Source organism: Triturus cristatus, chromosome 3_2, assembly GCF_964204655.1.
Source record: "Triturus cristatus chromosome 3_2, aTriCri1.1, whole genome shotgun sequence".
Taxonomy (NCBI): domain Eukaryota; kingdom Metazoa; phylum Chordata; class Amphibia; order Caudata; family Salamandridae; genus Triturus; species Triturus cristatus.
The window spans coordinates 1,088,045,561-1,088,068,147 of record NC_140584.1 but is presented as its reverse complement, the minus strand read 5'-3'; the positions used below and the strand labels follow the sequence as shown (position 1 = coordinate 1,088,068,147).

At 45.2% G+C, this 22,587-nt stretch overlaps 1 protein-coding gene across 1 annotated transcript in view; it reads left to right on the top strand.

Moving 5' to 3' along the window:
• The window catches only part of COL26A1 (collagen type XXVI alpha 1 chain), a 779,433-nt gene that overhangs the window by 305,673 nt on the left and 451,173 nt on the right, over positions 1–22,587 (top strand). The window contains exon 3 of the mRNA XM_085649850.1: positions 3,633–3,736. Coding sequence (XP_085505976.1) covers positions 3,633–3,736 — 104 coding nt within the window. The remainder of the gene's footprint in view (positions 1–3,632; positions 3,737–22,587) is intronic.

The following is a 22,587-nucleotide window of genomic DNA, read 5'->3' as shown; positions in this document are numbered from 1 at the left end:
CTCTAGATGCAGCTCACTAAACACCTTTCACTGCCAGCAGCGTATAGCAAACTACCACACTCAGTGGATGATGTCATCAAAATGCCATTAGTGTAGTCATCAATGATGCATGGAGGGGGTGCAAGTTATAGAAAGCTCAGTAAACTACAACTGGTGAATTTCAGTGTTTTTGGGTAAAGATTGTATTATTTAACTAACATTTTCCCCTAACTATAATGTCACTTTAGCCTTTAGTTTTTTCAGTAAATTTCTAGGTTTTTTTTAGCATAAAGTAGCACATTATTATCACCTCTAAGTATGAAATCACTTTAACAGTTGTTTTTTCAGAGAATTCATAGGGCATTTTTTAACTTAAAGTAAAATATTACTAACATACCTAACTCTAGGTAGTAGGCCCTTCGTTACATAAGTAGGCTTGACTATGTGCAGGGACTGAGCTCTTAGAAATTGCAGCCTCTCTGTAGTAGTGGCTCGCCCACCTAATTGGGCTTAGGTGTCTGGAGGGAGGGGGCTCTTTATGAAGAACAGTGCAGCAAGCACAGTCTGTGCATAGTAGTTGCTTGCCTACTTAAGAGGGTTTGGGTGCCTGGTGGGAGTGGGTTCTATGCACAGTCTATGCACTGGGTGCAGACTGTGCATAGAAGGGGTTTTCCACCTAAAGGGACTTGGGTCTCTGGAGGGAGTGGGCTCTAAGCACAGTCTACACACAGCATGAACTGTGCATAGTAGAGGCTTTCCTGCCTAACGGAGCTTGGGTCCCTGTCTGGATGGAGTGGGCTCTACGCAAAGTCAGCTCACTGAGTAGAGACTGTATACAGTAGGTGCTAGCCCCACTAGTCAGGCATGGGTCTCTGGACGGAGTGGACGCTACGCAAAGTCTGCTCACTGAATAGAGACTGTATACAGTAGGTGCTAGCCCCACTAGTCAGGCATGGGTCTCTGGACGGAGTGGACGCTACGCACAGTCAGCTCACTGAGTGCAGGTTGTGTGTAGTAGGTGTTTGTCCCACTAGTGGGGCATGGGTCTCTGGACGGAGTGGACGCTGCACAAAGTCCGCTCACTGAGTAGAGACTGTGTACAGTAGGTGCTTGTCCCACTAGTGGGGCATGGGTCTCTGGAGTGAGTGGGCTTTATGCACAGTCTACTTGCTGAGCACTGACTGTGGGTATGAGGGGATTGCCCACCTGATGGGGCCTGCATGTCTAGAGGGACTGGACTTCATTCACAGTCTGCGCATTGAGCGCCAAATGTGTGCAATAGGGGTGTGCCCACCTAAGAGGGCTTGGGTCTCTACAAAAAGAGTGGCTCTACGCACAGTCTGTGCAGTGTGTGCACATTATGTGTAATAGGAGCTTGCCCACCTAATGTGGTTGTGCCTCTGCAGAAAGCAGACTTTTCACATAGTGCTGACTGAGCTTAGTAGTGGTTTGCCCACTCAATAGCACTTGCATGACTGGAGGGAGTGGGGCCTATGCACAGTCTGCACACTGAGTGCAGACCGTGCATAGTACTGGCTTGACCAGCTAATGAGGCTTAGGTCTCTGGAGGGAATGGGCTCTCCTGACAGTCTGCTCAGTCAGTACAGACTGTGCATACTAGGGGCTTGCCCAACTAATGGGGCTTGTGTCTCTTGAGGGAATGGGGTCTAGGCACAGTATGCTTACTTCACCAGCGAACCTACAGCTGCTAAGAGCAACTTTCACAACAGGATGAAGGCAATCACCGCCTGGATGAAGGATAGCTGCCTCAAGCTTAACTCAGAGAAGAACAAAGTCTGTATTCTGGGCACCACTCCCTCTGCTTGGGATGGCTCCTGCTGGCCCACAGTGCTCCGACCCACACCCACCAACCAAGCATGCACCCTCGCTCTCAATGAACCATCAAATCAACGCAGTCTCATCCTCCTACTTCCACACGCCCGCCTTCTTCAGAAGATATTCAAATGGATCCCCACTGAGTCCAGGACAATGGTCACACAGGGGCTTGTCAGCAGCACGCTCGACAACGGCAATGCACTCTATGCCAGTGAGGCTCAAAATCCTCACAAGAAATTGCAGAGTATCCAGAACGCCCGCACCATTCTTAGCTTGGACATCGCCCGCCACAGCCACATCTCCGGTCACCTGAGTGACCTTCACTGGCTCCTGATCAACAAAAGATTCACCTTCAAGCTCCTCACGCACACCTACAAAGCACTCCACAACACTGGACCTGCACACCTCAACCTCTGCCGCGACTTCTACACACCCAACAGACCTCTACGCTCCGCCCAACCGGTCCCTGGCCACTATTACACAGATCCGCAAGACCCCGGCCGGAGTAAGATCCTTCTCCTACCTTGCTGTGAAGACCAGGAACTCTCTACAACTCAGGCAACAACCTTCCCTGCCTCAATTCAGAAAAGACCACAAGACCTGGCTCTTCGACTTAACTGCAGAACCCTCCCCCAGTGCCTTGAGACCCTAACAGGTGATTAGCCACGCTCTATAAGAATCCTGATTGATTGATTGCTTGCTTACAGTAGTTCAAGCCTGTTCCATTAATAGACTTTGGGTGACCCGTGAAGTGGCAATAATTTTATTCATGCGGGAGAACTCCACCACTATTCCATTTGTTGACGGCACCTCTGTGTGGTGTGTTGCTTGTGGAAATTGACCAGGGTCAGAATAGTCCTCCCTACCCAACCTGAAAGGTACAAAGCACATGTGTCGGTATCAAAAACCTGGAACGTGTGTATTGCAACCTATTGTGGTAAAACTAACCTAAGGTCATCATCAGTTTAGGGGGCCCATCTTCAGGGTGCCGCCTTATGGTGGCAAAGAATTACGGTATACAGCCCCAGCTATTGCTGTTTTTGGAGTTTGAGGAGCTTACCAGGGTTCAAAATTCCATTTTGCTTGGAACACTGAAACTCTCACACTTTTCTATAATATATAAAGATTTGAGACCAGGCACAGGGAGGGCACTTGTTGTTTGGATAGGTGAGCGAAGCTCGAACGTCGCACCACAAAGTTCTACAAAAGCAAACATTTCTAATTGTATTATGACACACTACATATTAATTGCCCCAGCAAAACACTACATCAGATGCCCCTTCCTTTGTTAGGTAAATGCATTCTCGATCCATTACACAGTCCTGCTTTACAAACCACAAATTGTGGGAAGAACATAGCTGCTGCTTACACAGTGGGAGGAACTACTCATTCCTGCCTATGCTCCTCTGGGTACCAGGGCCTCTGCTGCTCAGAGCACTGGCCACACTCACCCGTGCACCATCCTTCAGAAAGAGGACACAGCATTCATTGTGAGATATGGCATCAAAGGTATTCCTAGGTGATTCACATGCAGATACTTTCCCTTTTATGACAACTAGACTGTTCCAAAGAAGAAATCTGGATTTTTCACTCGTTTGTTTGCGATCTGACATGGGCGCATGTGTACAGATTTCGAAATGTAAGGAATTCATAGGTTTACCAGTTCTGCATTGGGTTAAAGATCTTTTTTTTTTGTGTGAAAAAGCCTCCCTTAAAAAACATAAACAAATGTAGACAAGAAATGTCACACATCACACCAGTATTCAGGTTGTCTTTAATTTGCCAGTGATTACATCTGACCTTTGGTTTTGTATTAGTTACAGGACTCTGGTCAGACCCACCTACAAGGTGTCCTACAGGACAGTGACCGCCCTAGAATGGAGGTGCTGCCCCGGGTTCATGGGCACCAACTGTGAAGAAGGTAAGTTGTCTTGCTAGAATTATTGCGATCTATATGTGTACCTTGACCGTAGAGTACCGGTACACTGGCTGAGTGGGCCTATTTTGAGACAGTTTTACTAGTTTCCTTTCATCCAAAGATACCAGTATCGGGGTAAATGAATTAAGTTGACATGGCCAGGATTTCATTATGGTTTCAAATAATGGGACCTTATTCACAGCAATACATACATTAAAATTATAATTGCTTAAAAGCATTTTTAATCTGTTTATCATGGTAAGTGTTTTGACAGTGGGATAAGTCCTATGTTGATTATGTTTAGGCTTGAAAAGAATCTATAATGAAATGCCCAGAACCAACTTTTTCAGGATAGCACTCACTATATCTTCCATGGAATGCTGGTTTATAACAATTTCTGATGTGATTACACTACTGGATTTATTAAGCGGGCACTATTAAGTGTTCTGACCTGTGGATACCGAGGGAGTCCAAAAATCCCTCATGGTGTGGGTGCATCTGCACTATCTCGTGACACAATGTTGCTGTTTAAGGAACATCACTGACCACTACATCGCTGACCCTGGCATTGCTGACCAATACATTTACTTATGGTACGTACCATAATTAAATTGGAAATAAATGTCAATAAAAAGTTAATTAAAGTACTTGCAATTAATTAATTTATTTAATAAAGTCAAACAGAGAAACATGGTTTAGAGGACCATGGGCTTCCCTAGAGATATTACATGTTTTATTTTACTTAAAGTTAAATGAATATAAAATAATTCAGAGATAGGGACAGCAAAAGTAAGGGTCGATCTAAAATGTAATAAAGGAAAATACATTTAAACATAAAAGTGAACTATTAAAATAGGGCAAGAAAATGATAGTCAGCAAATTAAGTTACATACAAAAATATAATGTGATTTGTAAAGGTTAGTGTAAGAACAATAGTTTAGGAAAACACCTCAAATACACAAAAATAAATAATAAGAAGAAGAAATGAAAACGTTGATGTGGATTTAGGATAAAGGTAGGACTGATTTTGTGGGTTTTAGATAGTGGCACAAACTGCTGAAAAACCAATCTTGACAATGTAGTGGTAGTAAAAGTAATTAATGAGATGTTGTTGTGGGTGCATGCAGTAATTGTCAATATAGTATGGTACAGCTGTAAGTTTATTTGAGTGTTTGATGAATGTCATCATGGAACCTCCAGAGCTGACCTAGGATCCAAGCAGTCTGTCAGACACATGCCCAGCTTAATCCAAAAGCAAAGTCAATTGAGAAAGAAGTTTGTGTTGTATGCATTCTTTTTTACTCTGCTGCTTTGTTACCGGAGGCGAAGGAAGATAAAGGGGATAATATGGGATTGTGAAAGGTGTGCAAACTCTTATGCACACCTGTAAAGTCAGAAATTGAGGTTGCATGGTGGGTAAAAAACAATGGGTTGGGATGCAGCCCAAGTGACCCCTGGTGGCTAAGATTAATCAGAAAAAAAATCCCCCAGGGTTGAAAAGAGATGAAGGTTGCATTTCCATTTGAACATTTCCAGAATGATTGTTCATAAACATTGTGTGTATGGTAGATAATATGCTTGGCTAAGTACTTTAGGGTAGGCGTACTCGTGAAAATCTGCAAATGCCTCAGATGTTTGAGTAGTCTAATGGAATGTTGTAAATCGAGTTGTATGAGGGAAATGTACTCCACGCACAGGAGGAAACCCAGAAAGGAGTCGGTTCCTGACGTCTAAAAAGAAGCCTGTGAATTGTGCACATGCCTCACGTAGCCAGTTCAAATCTAAAAAAAACAATGACAGTAAAAAGATCAGTGCAAAAATATAGACTTTTCACATTGAGTATTTTGTAATCCTCAAAAGCTGCGGCATTGTGTGTAAGTGATACCGCGTGTGAATGAAGGGTGGCTTGAAGGGTCCTTTGCAGGCCCACTTGCTTTCAAAATGTAGGAATGCCGGGAATGTGAGCGGCATAAAGGCTGTGTTTTAACTATTCCCTCCCATTGTGGGAAGTTGTACCCCTGCCAGGACTGTGGCCCGAACCGCGCACATGCGCGCCAGCCATGCTCTACCAATGTTTGTTTGCAAATCATGACTGGCTCTGAAATGATGCCAGCTCCTTTGTAACTCTTAGATTTACAAGTTCCACAAACAAAGAGGCATCTGGATTCTGTGTTTGAGGGAAATGGTAAACAGATGTGTTCTGATCCTGAAATGCAAAATATCTAATGATATCCCCTTTCTTCTCTTCCTTGCTCTGCTCCCTGCCTTCGGATCTCATGTATTTATTTAGTTGCTCACTGAAATGCACCACTCACTGGACGTGTCACACCAGCGAGCAGTGACTGTAACACAATGCCATGTTATGAATGGAGCTCAGCTCTGGCAAGGACTGGAGTTCGATGTCTCGGGTCAGTGCAGACATGTTTGCATGTCTTAGGCAGGCATCAAAAACCTTTAGAAATATTAATTCCAAAAGACATTCAGCAGCAACTCCTCCTTTAGGGGGGAGGAGCGCCCCCTGTCACCACCCTCAAATACAACGATAATAAAACGGGTTTTAAACCTGTTTTGTTATCATTTCCTTTTAATCCCCTGGACCCGCCCCTAGGGCTCTGACGAGTCCTGGAGGCGGGGCCAGGGCGATGACACTGCTGGTGGGGGAGTGGTAGTGAGCTCCCTTCACTGCGCATGAGTGTTTGGTCGGCCGTCTCAGGCTCGCCATACCGTCATGCACAGTGAAGTTCTTCCAGCGCCGGCTGCGTTGCTGGGGCTGGAGGGTACAGGCACAGGCTCCCAGTCCGAGTGGGAGTGCAAGTTGCCGGCACTCAGACCAATCCGGACGCAGCTTTCATGCAGCATCAGGATTGGCCTCAGTGCAGTCTAGGAGCCAATGCCCTAGAAGGAAAAGCGTGATGCGGCAGGCGACTTAGTTTTGGCAGCGGCGTTCAGATACTTTAAAAAATGTTTTGTTCTTTGTCCTCAAACCTTCCCTCCCCTCCACACCTCCCTCCTCTGGACTGCCACCGCCACATTGGCGGGGGATGGGCCCATATTGATGGCGGAGCAACGTCTCCCCCACCCCCGCTCTCCCTGCCAGCAGCACCAAAACCTGAAAAATATAACGATAATAAAGAATGTTTATTATCATTTTATTTTTCTCCATACCGTGGAGTCTAGGGGGCAGGGCCCTGGGGATGACAGGCGTAGCTGTAGTGTTGTCAGTACGCATGACGGTTCGGCCTGCTGTCTCTGGACGGCCAAACCGTCATGCACGCTAAAGCTTTCTCCAACCCGAGCTGTGTTGCCGGGTTGAATACAGCCGGCCAGGCTCCCAGTTTCCCAGGGAGTGTACATCAAGGGCCTACAGGCAAATCCTGACACTGCTCACATGCTGCGAGAGCAGCATCGGGATTGGTCGCAGGGCAGTCTGGGAGCCTGTGCCTGCAGTGTAGCCAGAAGAGCAGGGACGCAGAAGGATTCAGGTAAGTGTTGTTTTATTATTTGTTTTTGTTTTGGCTCTCTCCCCTCCCCCGCCACTTTGTCCTGACACCAGCCATGACTGAAGACATCCTATCAATAGATGAATGAAATGAGGCATGTGTCGCATTCTTGCGGACCAGTGAGGGTGGAAGATGAATGAAATGAGGCATGTGTCGCATTCTTGAGGACCAGTGAGTGCGGACAACCTCTGCTACAGCGGGTGATGCCAGCATATGCAGGGGGTGGTGCCTCATCGACAGATAGAATGGAGGTGGGTGGATGACCTGGTCCAACATTTGACTGCAGAGACGTGATGATACAGGCTGCTTTCATAACTACATCATTGTAGATTGTTTAATAATGGTGATATGACAACATCAGTAGAATTGTCCAAATCCAGTCTTCGTATTTTATATTTTTGTTTGCACTGTTTTGAGGAAGCGGGTACAATAGGATATGTTTTTCTATTTATTGTTGTATTTAACATTTATATGTAGCGTGGCTGCGCCGAGGGGGATTGGCATATTTCACACAAAAATACAAAGAAAAAAGCAAAATGGCAAATTCTCATGGGCTGCGTAAAGCGTTCTCCTTTCAGGATCATAATGTGAGTGAAGATTGAAAAATGTTAAATGTTAATCTACCCTGTTCCTTGCTCCTTCAGCCCCTCAGAACTATGAAATATCTGCACTTTCTGCATGCATATCGATGTGGACTGCACGGCGAGTTGTCCTTGGGGGTAGAAAAAGTATGAGAGTGCCTAGAACGGACTGCACACAGCTCTCCCTGTGACACCCTGAACCCTCAACAGATCTTCTATCATATAAAAACAATACTTGTGAGATGCAGAAGGAGGTCATAACCGGCTTGAATGTTTCATTTTCCGGATTCACTTCTTTGCAATGAGTTGGGTTGTTTGAACTGACTGTCTATGAACAATGTGCGACTCAGTACTGCCCAGAAGTCCAAAGATGCCAGGGATACCGTTCAACATCCCATGAATGCAACCCCCTCCTCCCCATGTCTTATCTGATGTGTGCTTTGCATTTTAACCCCCTTCAAACAGATACATTTGTGATTTACCATCATTTCAGTTGACGTTTTTTTTAAAAACGTTCATATTACTTATATTCTGTCAGAACTTTAAACATTAATAATGGTCAAAGCTATGAAACATAAAAGTAATGCTTCCAAAATATATAATTAGATCATTTGCATATTCCGGATGGACAGTTATGAATGGTTCCTAATGCCTCCCGTGGCTGGCACGTGGGTTTGAGGACGGCCATTGAGCTGTTCAAAAGAACATTCACAATATGCAATTTGCATTTTGTTTGTAGCTATTGGTGCCTCCTGGTGTCGTTTGGTTTCAGTAGCCCTTCTCTTGCTTATGTGCACAAGTCGGTCCAGCTGCAGTCATAGTCGCGGCACAGAGAGCATCCTCATGCCTCCTGCATGGGGTTAGCGTTGGAGAAGAGCAAGATCTTGTTGAACCATCATCGCTTGGGAGCTTGTGATCTGGAGCAGGGCGCGGCTCTGTGACAAGAGGCTGCAGTGAACCAAGACCTCAGTCTTTTATACCTTCATAGACAGTGGATGCGGCCTCCACCTGGGCTTGGATCAGCCTGAACATGTGTCTTCTCAGTCCTGGCCCAACCTTCAGCATCTTAGATAGGATTCTTGCAGACACATGAATCCAGACTGAAAAGTGTTTCGAAACTTGTATGTTATGTCCTCGATTTGCCTGAGCTTTCTCCAAGAGAGCAATTTATTGGCCATCATCATGAATTGGAAATTAGGTTTTCTGATGCAGCTTTTTCTTCACCAAGGCATGTATTTATGTTTTATACGCAGCCTGGAAATTTCTCTATAAGTTTTCCATGCTGACATCCGCACGTGAGCTGCAGATTATAAATTGGAATCCCACCAACCGGAAAAAAATACAACTTTTTATCCGATTATAAATGGAGTATTATTAAATTGGGTAGTGGCAACACGAATGACACACCACTCAGAAGTGACAAAAAGATTAGTATTGAATGCTGCATAAAAACGACCTAAAAACATGAGTGATGATGAAGAGCCCTGCTGCCCACACCTTAGGGTGGGGGGAGGGGGGTGATTTGTTGATGTCCATCAGTGAGTAATACGCTGATTTGTTTCATGGCAACCTTGATCTGCTCATCCAGGACTCCACGTTTTACTTCAGGATGTCAAGAACCACTGTATCTCAGGTCAAGTTTAGACGCCGTATGCCAGGTTGCTCCGCACTTCGTTTGAGACCAGATGCAGGCCAATGGACGGAGGCAGGCCTTAGCACATGGGGAGACCTCTTGAATGACAAGGCTCTGTGCACTTTTGAAAACCTTGTAGATGACTGTGGTATCTCATCAGGGTCCTTTCTTATATATGCTACACGGCAACTGCACCAGATCTAGCATAGGACAGACGATGAACTGGAAACCTCACAGTTCCTACAAGTACTACTAACACACGGGTCGCTCACCGGGCTGTTACATGGACATGGCACTATAGTTCCTTGCGGGCTACTAGGGGTATACTGTTCAAGCCACTATGGAACTACTGGGATACTGCACTTTCTTTTACGCTCACAGATAAACAATGTGCACGATGTATAAGCACACCCAAAGTCATCTCTACTAATGCCAGGCTTAAACATACACAGTTCAATTATCTCCATCACCCCTATCTTACCCCCATGCTGCTAGGGCTCAAACACCTGGGGGCCGCAGAGGCCTGCCTCCATAGTTTCCCTGCTGCGGAAGCCTTTATACACATGGTTTGGACATGTCCCCTCACTGGCACTTTCTGATATGTGATACTCCGCTCTATCTTGGAAATCTTGGGCTCTCCATTACCAAAGGGTGGGTTACATTGTTGAGTAGGTTGCACCACACTCACCTCTGAAAGGAAGCCTCACAATACATTTATTGACTTAGCCATGAGTTGGATGTCAGCCCTCCTCCCCCCCTCCACAGTTATGGCTTTCCGGCTGTTCTCTGGGAGACAGCCAGAGCAGAATGCGCTGCGCATGGCTAGTGCTGGGCACTCAGGGCCGTCCATGCCGTCCATGCCCCGGACTGGGAAAAATAGAATGTATGTTGTTACTACGCAATCCGTTGCAACGCATGCCTTTACCACGCATGCGTTACAACGGAATGATTTTTCTACGCATAACCTTTACCATGATTATTCCTTTACCGCGCATAGTTTTACAACGATTTTTGTTGTAAATTTATGCATGGTAATGGCATACTCTTGGTAATGTTATACCGCTCCCCTGTACCCTTACCTGACTCCCCAGCCCCCAATACTTATTATAATTACCCCTGCCCTTTACCCTCAATCCATATATTTATTTTTTAAATTTATATTCCTCTTACCTCTTCATGTTGTCTCCTCGTTCTTCCTTGTTGACGTTTTACGTCTTAAAGTTGAATCGTCACTCCCTTTCACCTAAAACCCTAAAACGACGTCGATTTCCTCCCCGACCCAACGTTACTTCTTGGTTTTTTTTGGGGGGGGAGACCCCCCCCCAAGCCTCCTTTTTTTTTCTCACTTTTTGGGGGGGGGGGGAGGGGGGAGACCCCCCCTCCCCCCCAAGCCCCCTTTTTTCTTTTTTTTTTTACTTTTACTCACGTCTTCGCTGACACTAAAAAAGGACTGAATGGGATGAGGAAGAAGACGTTCCAGTCCTGCTTGAGTGGTAATGACAGTCGTGGAAGCAATACGCATTGTAAAGATGTTTACGTGGTAAGTGTACCGTTGTAAACGTAATGCGCAGGAAAGTCTTCGTGGTAAAGGCTGTTTCCTGGAAAAATACTTGTCTGCAATGGAGGCCAAATCAGATGAAATTCCCCCTGAACCCTTGGATTACTGCCTCAGGGATTAATGACTGTTATCTTTAGGGAGCACCTCTCCCCCACACCAGATACGTCACGGGGGTGCCGAGGATGGCTAAAAGTGAGCTGGACTTGTCCCGTGCCTCAGATGACGCAACTCGGGCGCGCACTGACTCCTCATCTGTTGGCCAGCCCCACCCTAGCACCTGTGCTTGACCCTCTGCTGCCCTCTGACCTCTGCCCCTTCTTTCTTCCCTCCTCAATTTCGACACTTTACATTTGCTTGTTTTGTGGAAACCCTCCCACCCCTGCCCCGTCTCCCGAGATAAGCGATTACAGTTGTATACCTTTTCTAGGTTTACATTAAGGTTCTTCTCTTCGTTTACGGACTACCAACTGCGACACAATCAGATCTTGGAAACAGCTCTGGACTCCTACACGTGTTACTGGACTTGGAGATGTTTGTGTCCTGGCTGAGATATTATACATGTATAATTGACTATACTATATTTATGTATCTGTTTTCAGAACCTTTAGGTGTTGTACTGCCTACTGTAGATATTGTCATTAAGATTCATGCAAATAAAAAAAATACTGGCAAAAAAAGTTTAGCTACCATTGAAAAGGGACTTCCATAGTGACCTCATCTGGTGATACAAGTGGGCCCTTTTTGGTGCTGATCAGGGCAGTTTCCGTGCTCTTCCAAGATCGATATCCAGTTGTCTGTGTTGCGGACGATGAGTTTTCACAATCTGTCAACCTGGTGTAGAATCTTCCCCGGGAGTCAGAGTTTGATAGGAGCAGCTCAGTGGAGAGACCAGGCTTGAGGAACAAGTCTGAGAGAAGAGGACATGCTAAATCTGCAGTCTGATCCAAAATTATGAACCCTAGAAATCGATAAAAAAAATTAAGAATCAGATTATATTGCACTAAATGGACTAGAAGAGGAGTCTGCATCCTCATCATCGACTTCCAATCAAACCATCAAAATTATGAGCTTACAGTATCCAGATATTCGTCTGTCACAATAGCAGCGTACTGGAGACGGGGAATTCATCGGCAAAGGGTTTCCAGACATGTGCATTCCTTACAGGTTTCCCTTTTTACCCTCGGATAGTCTGGACTGTCTATGCCATAAGGACTGAAAGTTAACCTGACCCTGTACTCGCTTCTTATTGAGTACAGAACACATAGACCCTCAAAAGGAGCAGGGGGGGCTCTCAAAACACCTTTTCCCCATTCATTTTTCCATAGGAAAATTGAACAGCGATACCGCAAAAACTACTGAATGGAAGTACACCAAATTTAAGGGAAAGCTAGATCTTGGTCCAGAAAACTTGCTTTTTGTGATTTTGGATAAATCCATTCAGTAGTTTTTTGAGAAACTGAGGTTCAAATTTATGCATATATTTCTGATGTCCTCCAGTTGATCGTGATGCTGGAATATCCGCCAAATTTAATGATCTCACAGAGGGTAAGAGCCAATTTTTCGTCGGATGTTTTTAAACATCAAAATGTCATCCGCGTGCATTGATATTTTCAAGAGTCTCTGCATGAATGTTACCTCTCTATGCAGATGATATCATCTCAGTTTGAATGCCAATGGCTCCATGGCTGTGGCAAAGAAGAGTGGAGACAGGGAGCAGCCCTGCCTCATACCCCCCATGAGCATCACCAGAGTGGATAGTGTTTCACAGATTAGCATTTGGGAATGTATACAGCTGTGAGATCATGCACAGTATTTGAGCACCAAAACCTAACCCACGCATCACAGTGTGCAAGAGAGGTTATCTCAGTCAGTCAAAAGCCTTATCGGTGCCCAGAAAGACACTGATTATGGGTATCTCTGGAATAACCTATTGCATCAGTACATTTGTTGTGTGCAGTGGTTCTAGCCCAGATAAAGCAGGTTTGGTTCGGAAGGACCAGTCCTTTAATTATTTGTGTCAGCCAATTGGCAAGAATTCTAGGCAATATCTTACTGTCTGTATTGAGATGGGAGAGTGGACTATTTGACTTACCTGATAGTGGGTATTTATTGTTCTTAAATAAGTTAATGATAATAGCTTCTCATAGCAATAGAGGCTAGCAGTTATTTACATTGGCCTCATTAAATACATTTAGGGGCTGATTATAAGTCTGGTGGTCTGGGGCACGGCGGTCTTCCGACCACCCTATTATGACTTGGGAAGTTGGACCGCCCTGGGACCACTGCAACTGCCAGGGATCAGAGATCCCTGGCAATGGTGCGACAGTCTTGAGCCAGCAATATGCTTGGCGGGACCATGGCGGTCACGCCAATCATATTACGAGTTTCCTGTCTGCCATGGTTTTCACGGCAGTTCCTCCTCCATGAAAACCGGGGTGGAGAGGAAACAACGTCCACAAGGCCTGGGGATGCATGCAGGGGGCACATGGTGTGCCCCCTATGTGCATGCACCCCAGTATCTGCACAACATATTGCAGTGCATTGGCATGGCAGCCCTACCACTGCATCGTCTAAGTCCTGATCAGGCTCTTAGAAAGCACAGGCTAATACTCTTAGGAAATACCTTATGAAAACTCAGCCGTGAGGCCATGTGGCCCAGGGGGCCTTGCCTTTAGCTAGACCCTTAACTGATTCAGATACCTTCTCCAACATCAGGGGCTCATTAAGTGGCAGTGTGTCATCTGCCCTTAGCCAGGCCGCAGCTGTATCTCCCAGATACTCAGCTATCTGTAGTTCTGTGAATTGTACCACAGGGGTAAATGATTCTGAATAATAATTCATGAAGACTGTAGCAATCTCAGCTATAGTCCATTGAAGAATGCCACTGTCATTTCTTGTGCTTGGGACAATGTTGCCTTTTCTATTCTCTCTAAGCAGCCATGCCAAAGTCCTGCCAGGATGCTTCCCCTCACCATAGTTTCAGGCTTGTGCTTCACCACCAATAATGGCCGCCTCCCTCTCGGCTGTCTCTTGAAAAGACAGCAAGGCCTTGTGTATTTCATCTTTAGTCCTCCAACAGGACACCAACATGTGGCAGTCCTCCAGATCTTTGATCTTTTCCTCAAACATATGGAGGTGAGTACAGATTGCCTTTAGAATGCCAACTTGCTTAGAGATACATACACCCCAAATGATCGACCTAAAGACCTCCCATAGCAATGCATGGGAGTCTAACAATCCGAAGTATATTTTAAAGTAGTCGTGGATTGCGTTTGTCAGTTCTGCCCTAAAGGCGGTATCCAACAGGGCCCAGCGCTGCTTGTGAGCCCTTTGGGCCAATTGTAAAAGCTCCGGGGAGTGATCGTAAGGAGGTATCCAACAGGGCCCAGCGCTGCTTGTGAGCCCTTTGGGCCAATTGTAAAAGCTCCGGGGAGTGATCGTAAGGAGGTATCTCTGCTCAGTCACCCACCAAAACGCCCTAGATCAAGACCACCAGAGATCTATTCCTGAATACGAATCATGGACAGTGGAATAATGAGCATGCATGAGTATGTACTTTCTTCCCCGTACTTCGCACGCCAGGTGTGATGTATGTCTAGAAATTCCATTTTGTGCATTATCACGTCAGGAAGGACCTTAGAGGTAGAATCATTGGCCTATAGTTTCGCCAATAACCAAATTGACATTTTCTCTCCCTACTATTGAACAGTCAGTATTTTGGCAACATTATTTCACAAAACACCTCAGTGTTTATCCATAGACATTGACAATGATCCCAGGGTGGTCCATCAGTGAACCTAGGATCATAAAATATCTACCCTATGGGTCTCTACATTCAGATTTATGTTTGTGATCTACATTTTTGCAAATCAGGGTGACAACCCCAAACGAGTTGGAGCTGTAGGAAGCAAGGTAGCAGTTACTCCATTTCCTAGGGCATATGCGTGGATTGTTATCGCGCATGTGCGTCTACTGCAACAAAGCAATAGCCAACTCATGTCTATCCAAGCATGTCTGTATCAACCTCTGTTTTTTAAGATTATTCAAAACTCAAATATTTCAATTAATTGGATTTAGTAGAGATAACAAGCACAATCCAGACAAAACACAAATTGAAAAAGGCAGTGCAAATTAGACATATCAGTAGAGGTGAATGTGAGCTGTACAGTGTCTGCAATACCTCTGTGATGATGAGCCACAGTAGGGTGATGAGTAACTTATTTAACAGTCAAGACAAACAACAGGCAATGGAAAACCATTTCCTACCCCTCCCCCCTTTCCTGCACTTGGCTAGAAACAGCCAGTGACCACCACACTGAACACCCAATTTGTCAGCGAATTAATCCTTTTGAATAAAAAACATACCACTGGTCAACAAAGTGTTTTGCACACATTGTCGCTATCTGCTAGGTTACGTCATGGGGGAAACTACATCATTATACATTGCGTAATATAAATCCCACCCAAGGTCACGCATCATGTCAGTAAAGTATATATACTACAGAGTCCGGGTCCGATCTGAAAGAGTCTTTAAATCGATGGAGTCATTGTTATTCAACGTCACTAAGGGCATCCTGGTCAGGGCCTGAGGCAATTGATCCGGACATGGAGCCCCTCGAGTATGCTGCAGCCTCCAGTCGCCTGCTCCATTAGACAAATAGCAGGGCAGCTTTGGGGTCTGTGAAGTCTTACATTTTACATCAAAGTTCAACACAGAGTTTTGCTTGGCATAACATAGCTCATTTTACTTCCTTATTGCGCAGCAACTTCTTGTACCACAATTGAGAAGTTGAGGAATATTGTAATATACATATCCTGATAGCACCGTGGACCATGTTCCCTAGCAAGTTCAAGGATTGTGTCTCTGTCGTGGTAGTTGAATAAAGGAGCGATGATTGGGCTGGAGGACGCCGGGAACAGGTAATGTGGTAAGGGATCGATGAGCACACTCTACTTTAAACATTGTAATGAAGTTGTCATGACCAAACGTTTTCATCAGCATACTTTCCACAAAAAACTCCACTTTAGCCATGCATGTGGATTCGGAAAGGCCTATAATTCTGATATTGTTGCGGCTCTGATGTGAAACAGCAGTTTGTTCCATGCTATAGGAGCGATGTAGAAGGCTTGACCGCATGTTCTGGTTTTGTGATGCTTGAGATGTGTATAAGTAGGAGTCCTGCCAATCAGAGGGGCCAGGTTGGTTTGTGAAATGAAATGTGGCTTTTGGGGTACTCTGGGCACAATTTGTGGAGGGCTTCGAAGGTGTGTTTGAGAAGTTTGAACTGTGCTCATTTTTGTGTGCGGTGACAAGCTTGCAGTGTGGTAGATTGAGAGTGGTTCTGGCTGGTTTGAAGTAATCAGGTGAGTTGCTAGCTGATCCTGGTGCAAACAGTTCCTGTGGTCCAGCTTGCTTGTGATGAGGGCGTGAGACAGTTTTGTGGGTGCGGGATGAAAGCCATTAGAAGATTTTTCTCTACATGGTCAGGGTGTGGAAGTAGGAAGTTGTAATGGCGTTGACTTAGGTGGTCATGTTGAGTTGGCTGTTGATGATAATCCTGAGGTTTTTAGTGTGCATGGTGGAGTGGGTATGAGTTCAACTGGCCAACAGAAAGAGTCTCACTGTGATTGGTTCTTCCAGAAGATCACAAATTCTGTCTTGTTGGTGTTAAGTTTGAGACAGTTGGTCTTCCTCCAAGTGGTAACTTTGGTCATGCAGGCGGTAAACTCGGTGTGATTGTTGGGAGTCTTGTCAAGAGGGCAAATATCAGCTGGGTTGTGGGTGCAGATAATGCTTGATAGTGATCGTGCAAGCATTGAAAAAGGTATGGAGGATTCTTCTGGAAATTCACGGAGATGTTGCGGGTGTCCATTGAGGAGGGAGCTGGGCTAACTGACTGTGTCCTTCCAGTCAGGAAGGAGCATATTCAAAGGAGAGCAGGTCCTTGGATTCCAAACTAACACCGTGCCAAATACCACTGAGAGATCCAGGAGGATGTAGGCAACCATGTCTCATCTGTTCAGGATTTTGCAGAAGTCATCTTTAGAGGCTATGAGGGCTGGTTCTGTGCTGTGATTGAGTTTGAGGCTGGATTGTGTGTTGCCGTGGAGATGGTGAGGACTATGTTGATAAGTTCCTCCAGGACTTTGGCAAGAAACAATAGAAGGGGGATGAGTCTGTAGTTAGAGACCATTGTTGGGTCCACAGAAGGTTTTTGGAGCAGGGGAAATACTGTGGCATGTTTCCTTGTGTTAGGGAGGGTGGCTGACGAGATGGAGGTGTTTAGTTGCAGGGTGAGCGCTGTTTTGATAGGTTGTAGTCCTTTTGCAAAGGCATGGCGGAGGCAATGGTCAGATGGAACCCTGGACTGCATGGTGGAGGCAGTTTCATCCATCAGGATGTCTGGTCATAGTGGTTTCGTTAGATGTGATTGGGAGTCAGGTTCCAAAGTCTGTTGGGTCTGGTTGAGGGTTGAAGTTGTTGCATATGGAGGTTATCTTGCTGCAGAAAAATTATGAAAGTTTGTTGCAGTGGCTGTATGAAGCTGTGATGCTGTTGGAGGCGGCCGTTGGAGAGGTGAAATCTTTCACAATGGCAAAGGTCTCTTTGCTACTATTGTTGCTGGCATCAGTGCGATCTGTGGGTGCAGAGCATTTGGTGGGTCAGATCTATTAGTAGTAGCCTCTAATGGTGGATATGAAGGTATTCTGTCCACGTTTTCTTGGCTAATTCTCCATTTTCATTCAAGTTTATTGCAGTGGTGCTTTGTCATCCTGAGTTCCCCCTCTTACCAGCTGGCAAGTGGTCTGGCTGTTTTGGCTTTGTTGAGTTCTAGGAGAGCCGTGGGGTTACTACAGGCAATGATTCAGTTGTAGGAGTTGGTGATGGAGTTGATTAGGGTTCTAATGTGTACAGGCTGGTGTTCTGTGAGTGCAATCATCCAGTCTCACTTTGAGATGTTCCAGTCTCACCTCTCTATCCTGGTGGTGGTTTTCTGTTTTGGTGCGGGACCGGAATGTTGAAGTTGTTTGTTGATAAACCTCCATCACCCATTTCACCCTACCTACCTAAAGCCATTTAGTTGTAAATTCAGCCTCCCCAAGAGCATAGCAAGTGCAAAACTTTTGAATACCCGCAAAGCTGTTCACTTAGGAGTGATTCGTTCTCCTACACTTCTAGTAGATTTCAAACCTTGTGACAGTAACAAACAAGCATTGGCATAGCCAATGGGTCTCGCCTTTGGGACCTTATAAGTGTTTAGCAATGCAACAGTTGCATAACTAAATACTTATAAGGTCCCAAAAGCGAGACCTATTGGCTATGCCAAGCGGCCCTGCGGCCGCGAAAGTGATCGCAAGCACAATCAAACATCAAAGTGGCCGTGCGGCCACGAAAGTGAAAGTAATCGCGGTAAAGCGCGGCGCGTGCGCCCGCGCACATGCACTGTAGCTCTAGGCTGGCCTGGTAGCACTTTTTGGAGCCCTCTCAATAAGTCTCGCCAGACCAGCGCATGCGCTGGGTCAGGCGAGACCTAAAAAATGCCTATTAATAGTATTCTGCCGTAAGTACTCCTACACTGTATTGTGCAGGGGCCAAACAATCTGTAGTAGTTAGTAAGTCAATAATGTGGATGAAGAAAATGGGATATAGAATTGCCACAAAGTACAGCTGTGTGGCTATTCACAGCCTTCCTGATGCCACCTTTTATTTTCTTCCTTGAGATCAATCATTTCCCGACTTTTACCCACCCTGCACTTAATACTGAGAAAAACCTACCATCTTACAGATTTCTTACGTTCCAAGTTTCCTCTGCTAGTGTAAATCTACAAAACATGAGTTTTCAAATTAGGACCTGCCATTTGCAAATGTAGATAGACTTTTAAGGCACCTAAGTTTTGAATTAAGTGGGTAAAAAATGTTGGTTGTCATCCCCAGTTTCTGAGTTTTTAACATTGACAAAAAATAGTAATTTAGTTGTGGTGAGATCATCATGACTTGACCACGATCACAACTTTGTCTCAAGTGAGGAATCTTGGACAAAAAAAACACAAGGGCCTGATGTATTATTATTTAGGTTCTATCATTCACAGCACTGTGTGCGTGCACTGTCTGCCCCATGATATGGCCAATTCTGCTAGATGTACCAATCTCACTTCTGAACCGGTTTATACTGTACGCAAGAACCTGTGTCCAACACACATCTCCGCCTAAATTGCACAGGAGAGACCTTTCAAATGCAAAATTGTATTTTTGCTAACTCCTGGTTCCTGTACAAATTCACAATTGTGCAGACGGTGCAGGGCTCATAAGTGATAGTAATGTGAACTGAACAATACGATACAGGTATAAACAATCTGAGGTACTCCCTGTTTACACATGATTTCAAGTTCAATTTAAATATAGCTCCTTATTTGTAATAATTTTTTTTATTGGACAACCTCGGGCAAATGTCAATGTGTCGACACAAATGATAAATAAACGAGTCTCCTCAGGGAAAAGATGTCTCATTTCCTGGGTTATGAAGACTAGATAGGTGGCTAAACCACCTGAACTTAAAGCTCTTTTCCTGATGATTCTGGATATGGGAGAAACGTTCGCACCATGCTGGGCCCTTTGACTTATGGACGAAACGCATCGGCTGGGCTGACTGACCTTTGGATAAAGGAATCAATGAAATTGGATCTGAACCTAAATATAGGACTATTGGATGGAATGGATTCGATTGAACAGAGGCTGTTTGCGATTTGTGGATGGCACAATACTCTGAACTTTCGTTGCTCGAGTTGAGTTATAAATCTGGTGAAGTTTTGCACTCCTTTTTTAACGGTTGCACAAATGTTTAAATGGAGTAGCAGTCCTAAGCAGAGGGGTCATTGAAAGTTGAGCGTAACACTGTTTACACAAAAAGAAAAACACACTTGTGCGACGCTGGACGGCCTGCACTGCTTTTGTTGAGTTTCTTGTGGGACGCATCAACAGAAGCATTATCTGGCATAACAGCCAGAGGGTAATCACGCACAAAGGCCCTTCAAATGCTGGGGAAAAGCAGCATAATTCAGAGCTGGACATCAGCTTGGCGAGCGCGACAAACCTCAGCCATGTAGTCAATCACACTCCTGTGGACTTTGTCTCAGCTCGGGGCTGTGTGGAGGGCTATTTACAGAGGGAGCTGTCATTTGAAACCATGAAGCCCTCCTTGAGGGGGTATTTGGAACAATATACAATCCTCTCGGTTTTGCTAAATTAACCACGCCCCAAAGGGACCAGATCTGTCTCGTGTCTATGGACCTCCGTGTAAAGGTACATAGACACTCCGGTCTTCAAACAATGTGTCAAACCTCAGCCAAGTAATGTCTTCATGCACATAATGCACCATCAAGTGATAAGTTAAAGAGCATTTGTCTCTTTCAGCGTTTTTTTTATCTTTTGGAAGCACGGCGAGAGGAATAACGGTGGTAGGACCGCGCAGACCGAGTGTTACTGTATACCAAGACTGCAAGCCGGCTCTGGTGGCTTAGAGGGTTAATGCGTCCACTGTGGGGGCCTGTGTTCTATCTCATGGTCACAGGTTCAAATCCCAACAGGTTCCTTCTTCTGAGGTCGATAAAATGAGTACCATTGAGTTGAGTAACAATAAACATCTATTAGTCAGCGCCAAGATACCCTTCTGGGTGAACATGCTCTTTACAACTACACATGTTATGTGAGCAACAGCCTACCTTTACTTATTCAGCGGTACATAGACATGAGACGGATTTCGTCCACATAGACTGCGGCCAGGAGCGTAACACGGGCCACTGCAGCCCCTGTGGCACAGAGACCCCGACCCTTTAGGTGGCCCTCAAACATTCAGGGTATCCCAAAGCAGCCCAAGGCCAATTGATCAATCAGGGGGATTATAAGCGTGCTACTCACCCGTGAGGGTCTCAAGGCACTGAAGGGGGGGGGGAGGGGTTCGGGGGCCAGTAGATCTGCTCAGCCGAAGAGCCATGTCCTGAGAGTCTTCTTGAAGGTGTTCATGTAGGGGGCATGTCTGCCCGGAGCTCGTTCCAGGTCTTGGCCGCTATGTGAGAGAAGGATCTTCCGCCTGCTCTGGCTCTGTGGATGCGGGGGATTTTGGCCAGAGCGAGGTTGGAGGATCGGAGGTTGAAATGAGTATATTTGAGATATGGGAGACTTAGGAGCCCCTCATCACATTTTGAATGGGGCCCCCCATCATTTTGTGTTATTTTACTGGGTGTAGTTAATTTAGTGCGTATCAAGAGAAAGATATTGTGTTGAATAGCGCCTCAAGAAAGCTTCATGTTTTCAAATTAGAGTTTGCTCTGTAAATAGCCCTCCATGTGAGTTATTGCAAACTCCACAGGAGTATGACTGAGTACTGGACTCAGGTGGGTCGAGTTTGTCACGTCGGTTACTTGGCCTCGGCTTATGCCGATTTTTCCGGTGCATCTGAATGGCCGTTTTCTATTCTTAGCCCCTAGGGGTTATGTCGGATGACGCTTCTGTCCTGATGAGACCCATTTAACTCTTGTTTTGAGTCAAAAAAGTCAACATTTACACAGGGGTTGCACTTTAAGAAAAAATAACTACAAGAAAACAAACCATATTTATATTGAACTTGAAGTTATGTGTACAAAGAGGACACCCCAGATTGTGTATATGAGTATGATATTGTACAGTTAACATCGCTTTCACCTATGAGCTCTGGGTCGTCTGCACACTTGTGAATTGTTACACTAAACGAGGGGTCAATGAGAATCAAATTTTGCATTTAGACGGTCTCTCTTGTGCAAAGGAGTATGTTGGATACAGGGTTTCACTTACAGTATACCCCTGATCAGACATGAGACCTCAGAACCGCTGTTCTAATTCTTATGATGTGCCATGGTTCCATATTCGGGCATTAAGGGTTGGTCCTGTGTTCTATACCAGATGTACCAATCTGGCACAGCGCTAAGAGGCTGGTCATAAGCATGTGATGTGCGGGAGGGTCTGTGCTGGTGTGCCTGGAGGGATGGTACATGCTGGAACAAATGAAAATGACCACTAGTGCGGAAGGATGATTCATTCATGGGGAAAACAACTCTGAAGTGGGGTTGTCCATAGAGACTGTGGGAGTTCCTTCATCTTCATCCTCATCTGTTGGGGTGAGGACCTCTAGGAGAATTTATGTTCCTGTGTAACTAAAAGAAAGATTATAGGCCACATATACAAAGACTTGTTGTGGTTGTAAATGGGCCAATTCTGCCATACTTGCAATTTGGTCACCCATTACTGAATCGCAAAGTGGGTTTGCGATCTGGTATTAGGAGGGGATGTGTTTAGGGCGTCCCTTCCTAGTACCGAATCGCAGTAATATGTGTGAGTGATTTGCGACCCAAACATTTTACCACCTTCATCAAGAAGGTGATAACCCATTCATAAATGGGAATGGGTAACACGGACCACTGCCTAATCCCAAAAAATTAAAAGAAAACATTTTTTTTTTTTTTTTTTTAAACTCATTCTGTTTTCCTTTAAGGAAAATGAGATGCATTTAAAAAAAATAACATTGCTTTATTTAAAAGCAATCACAGAC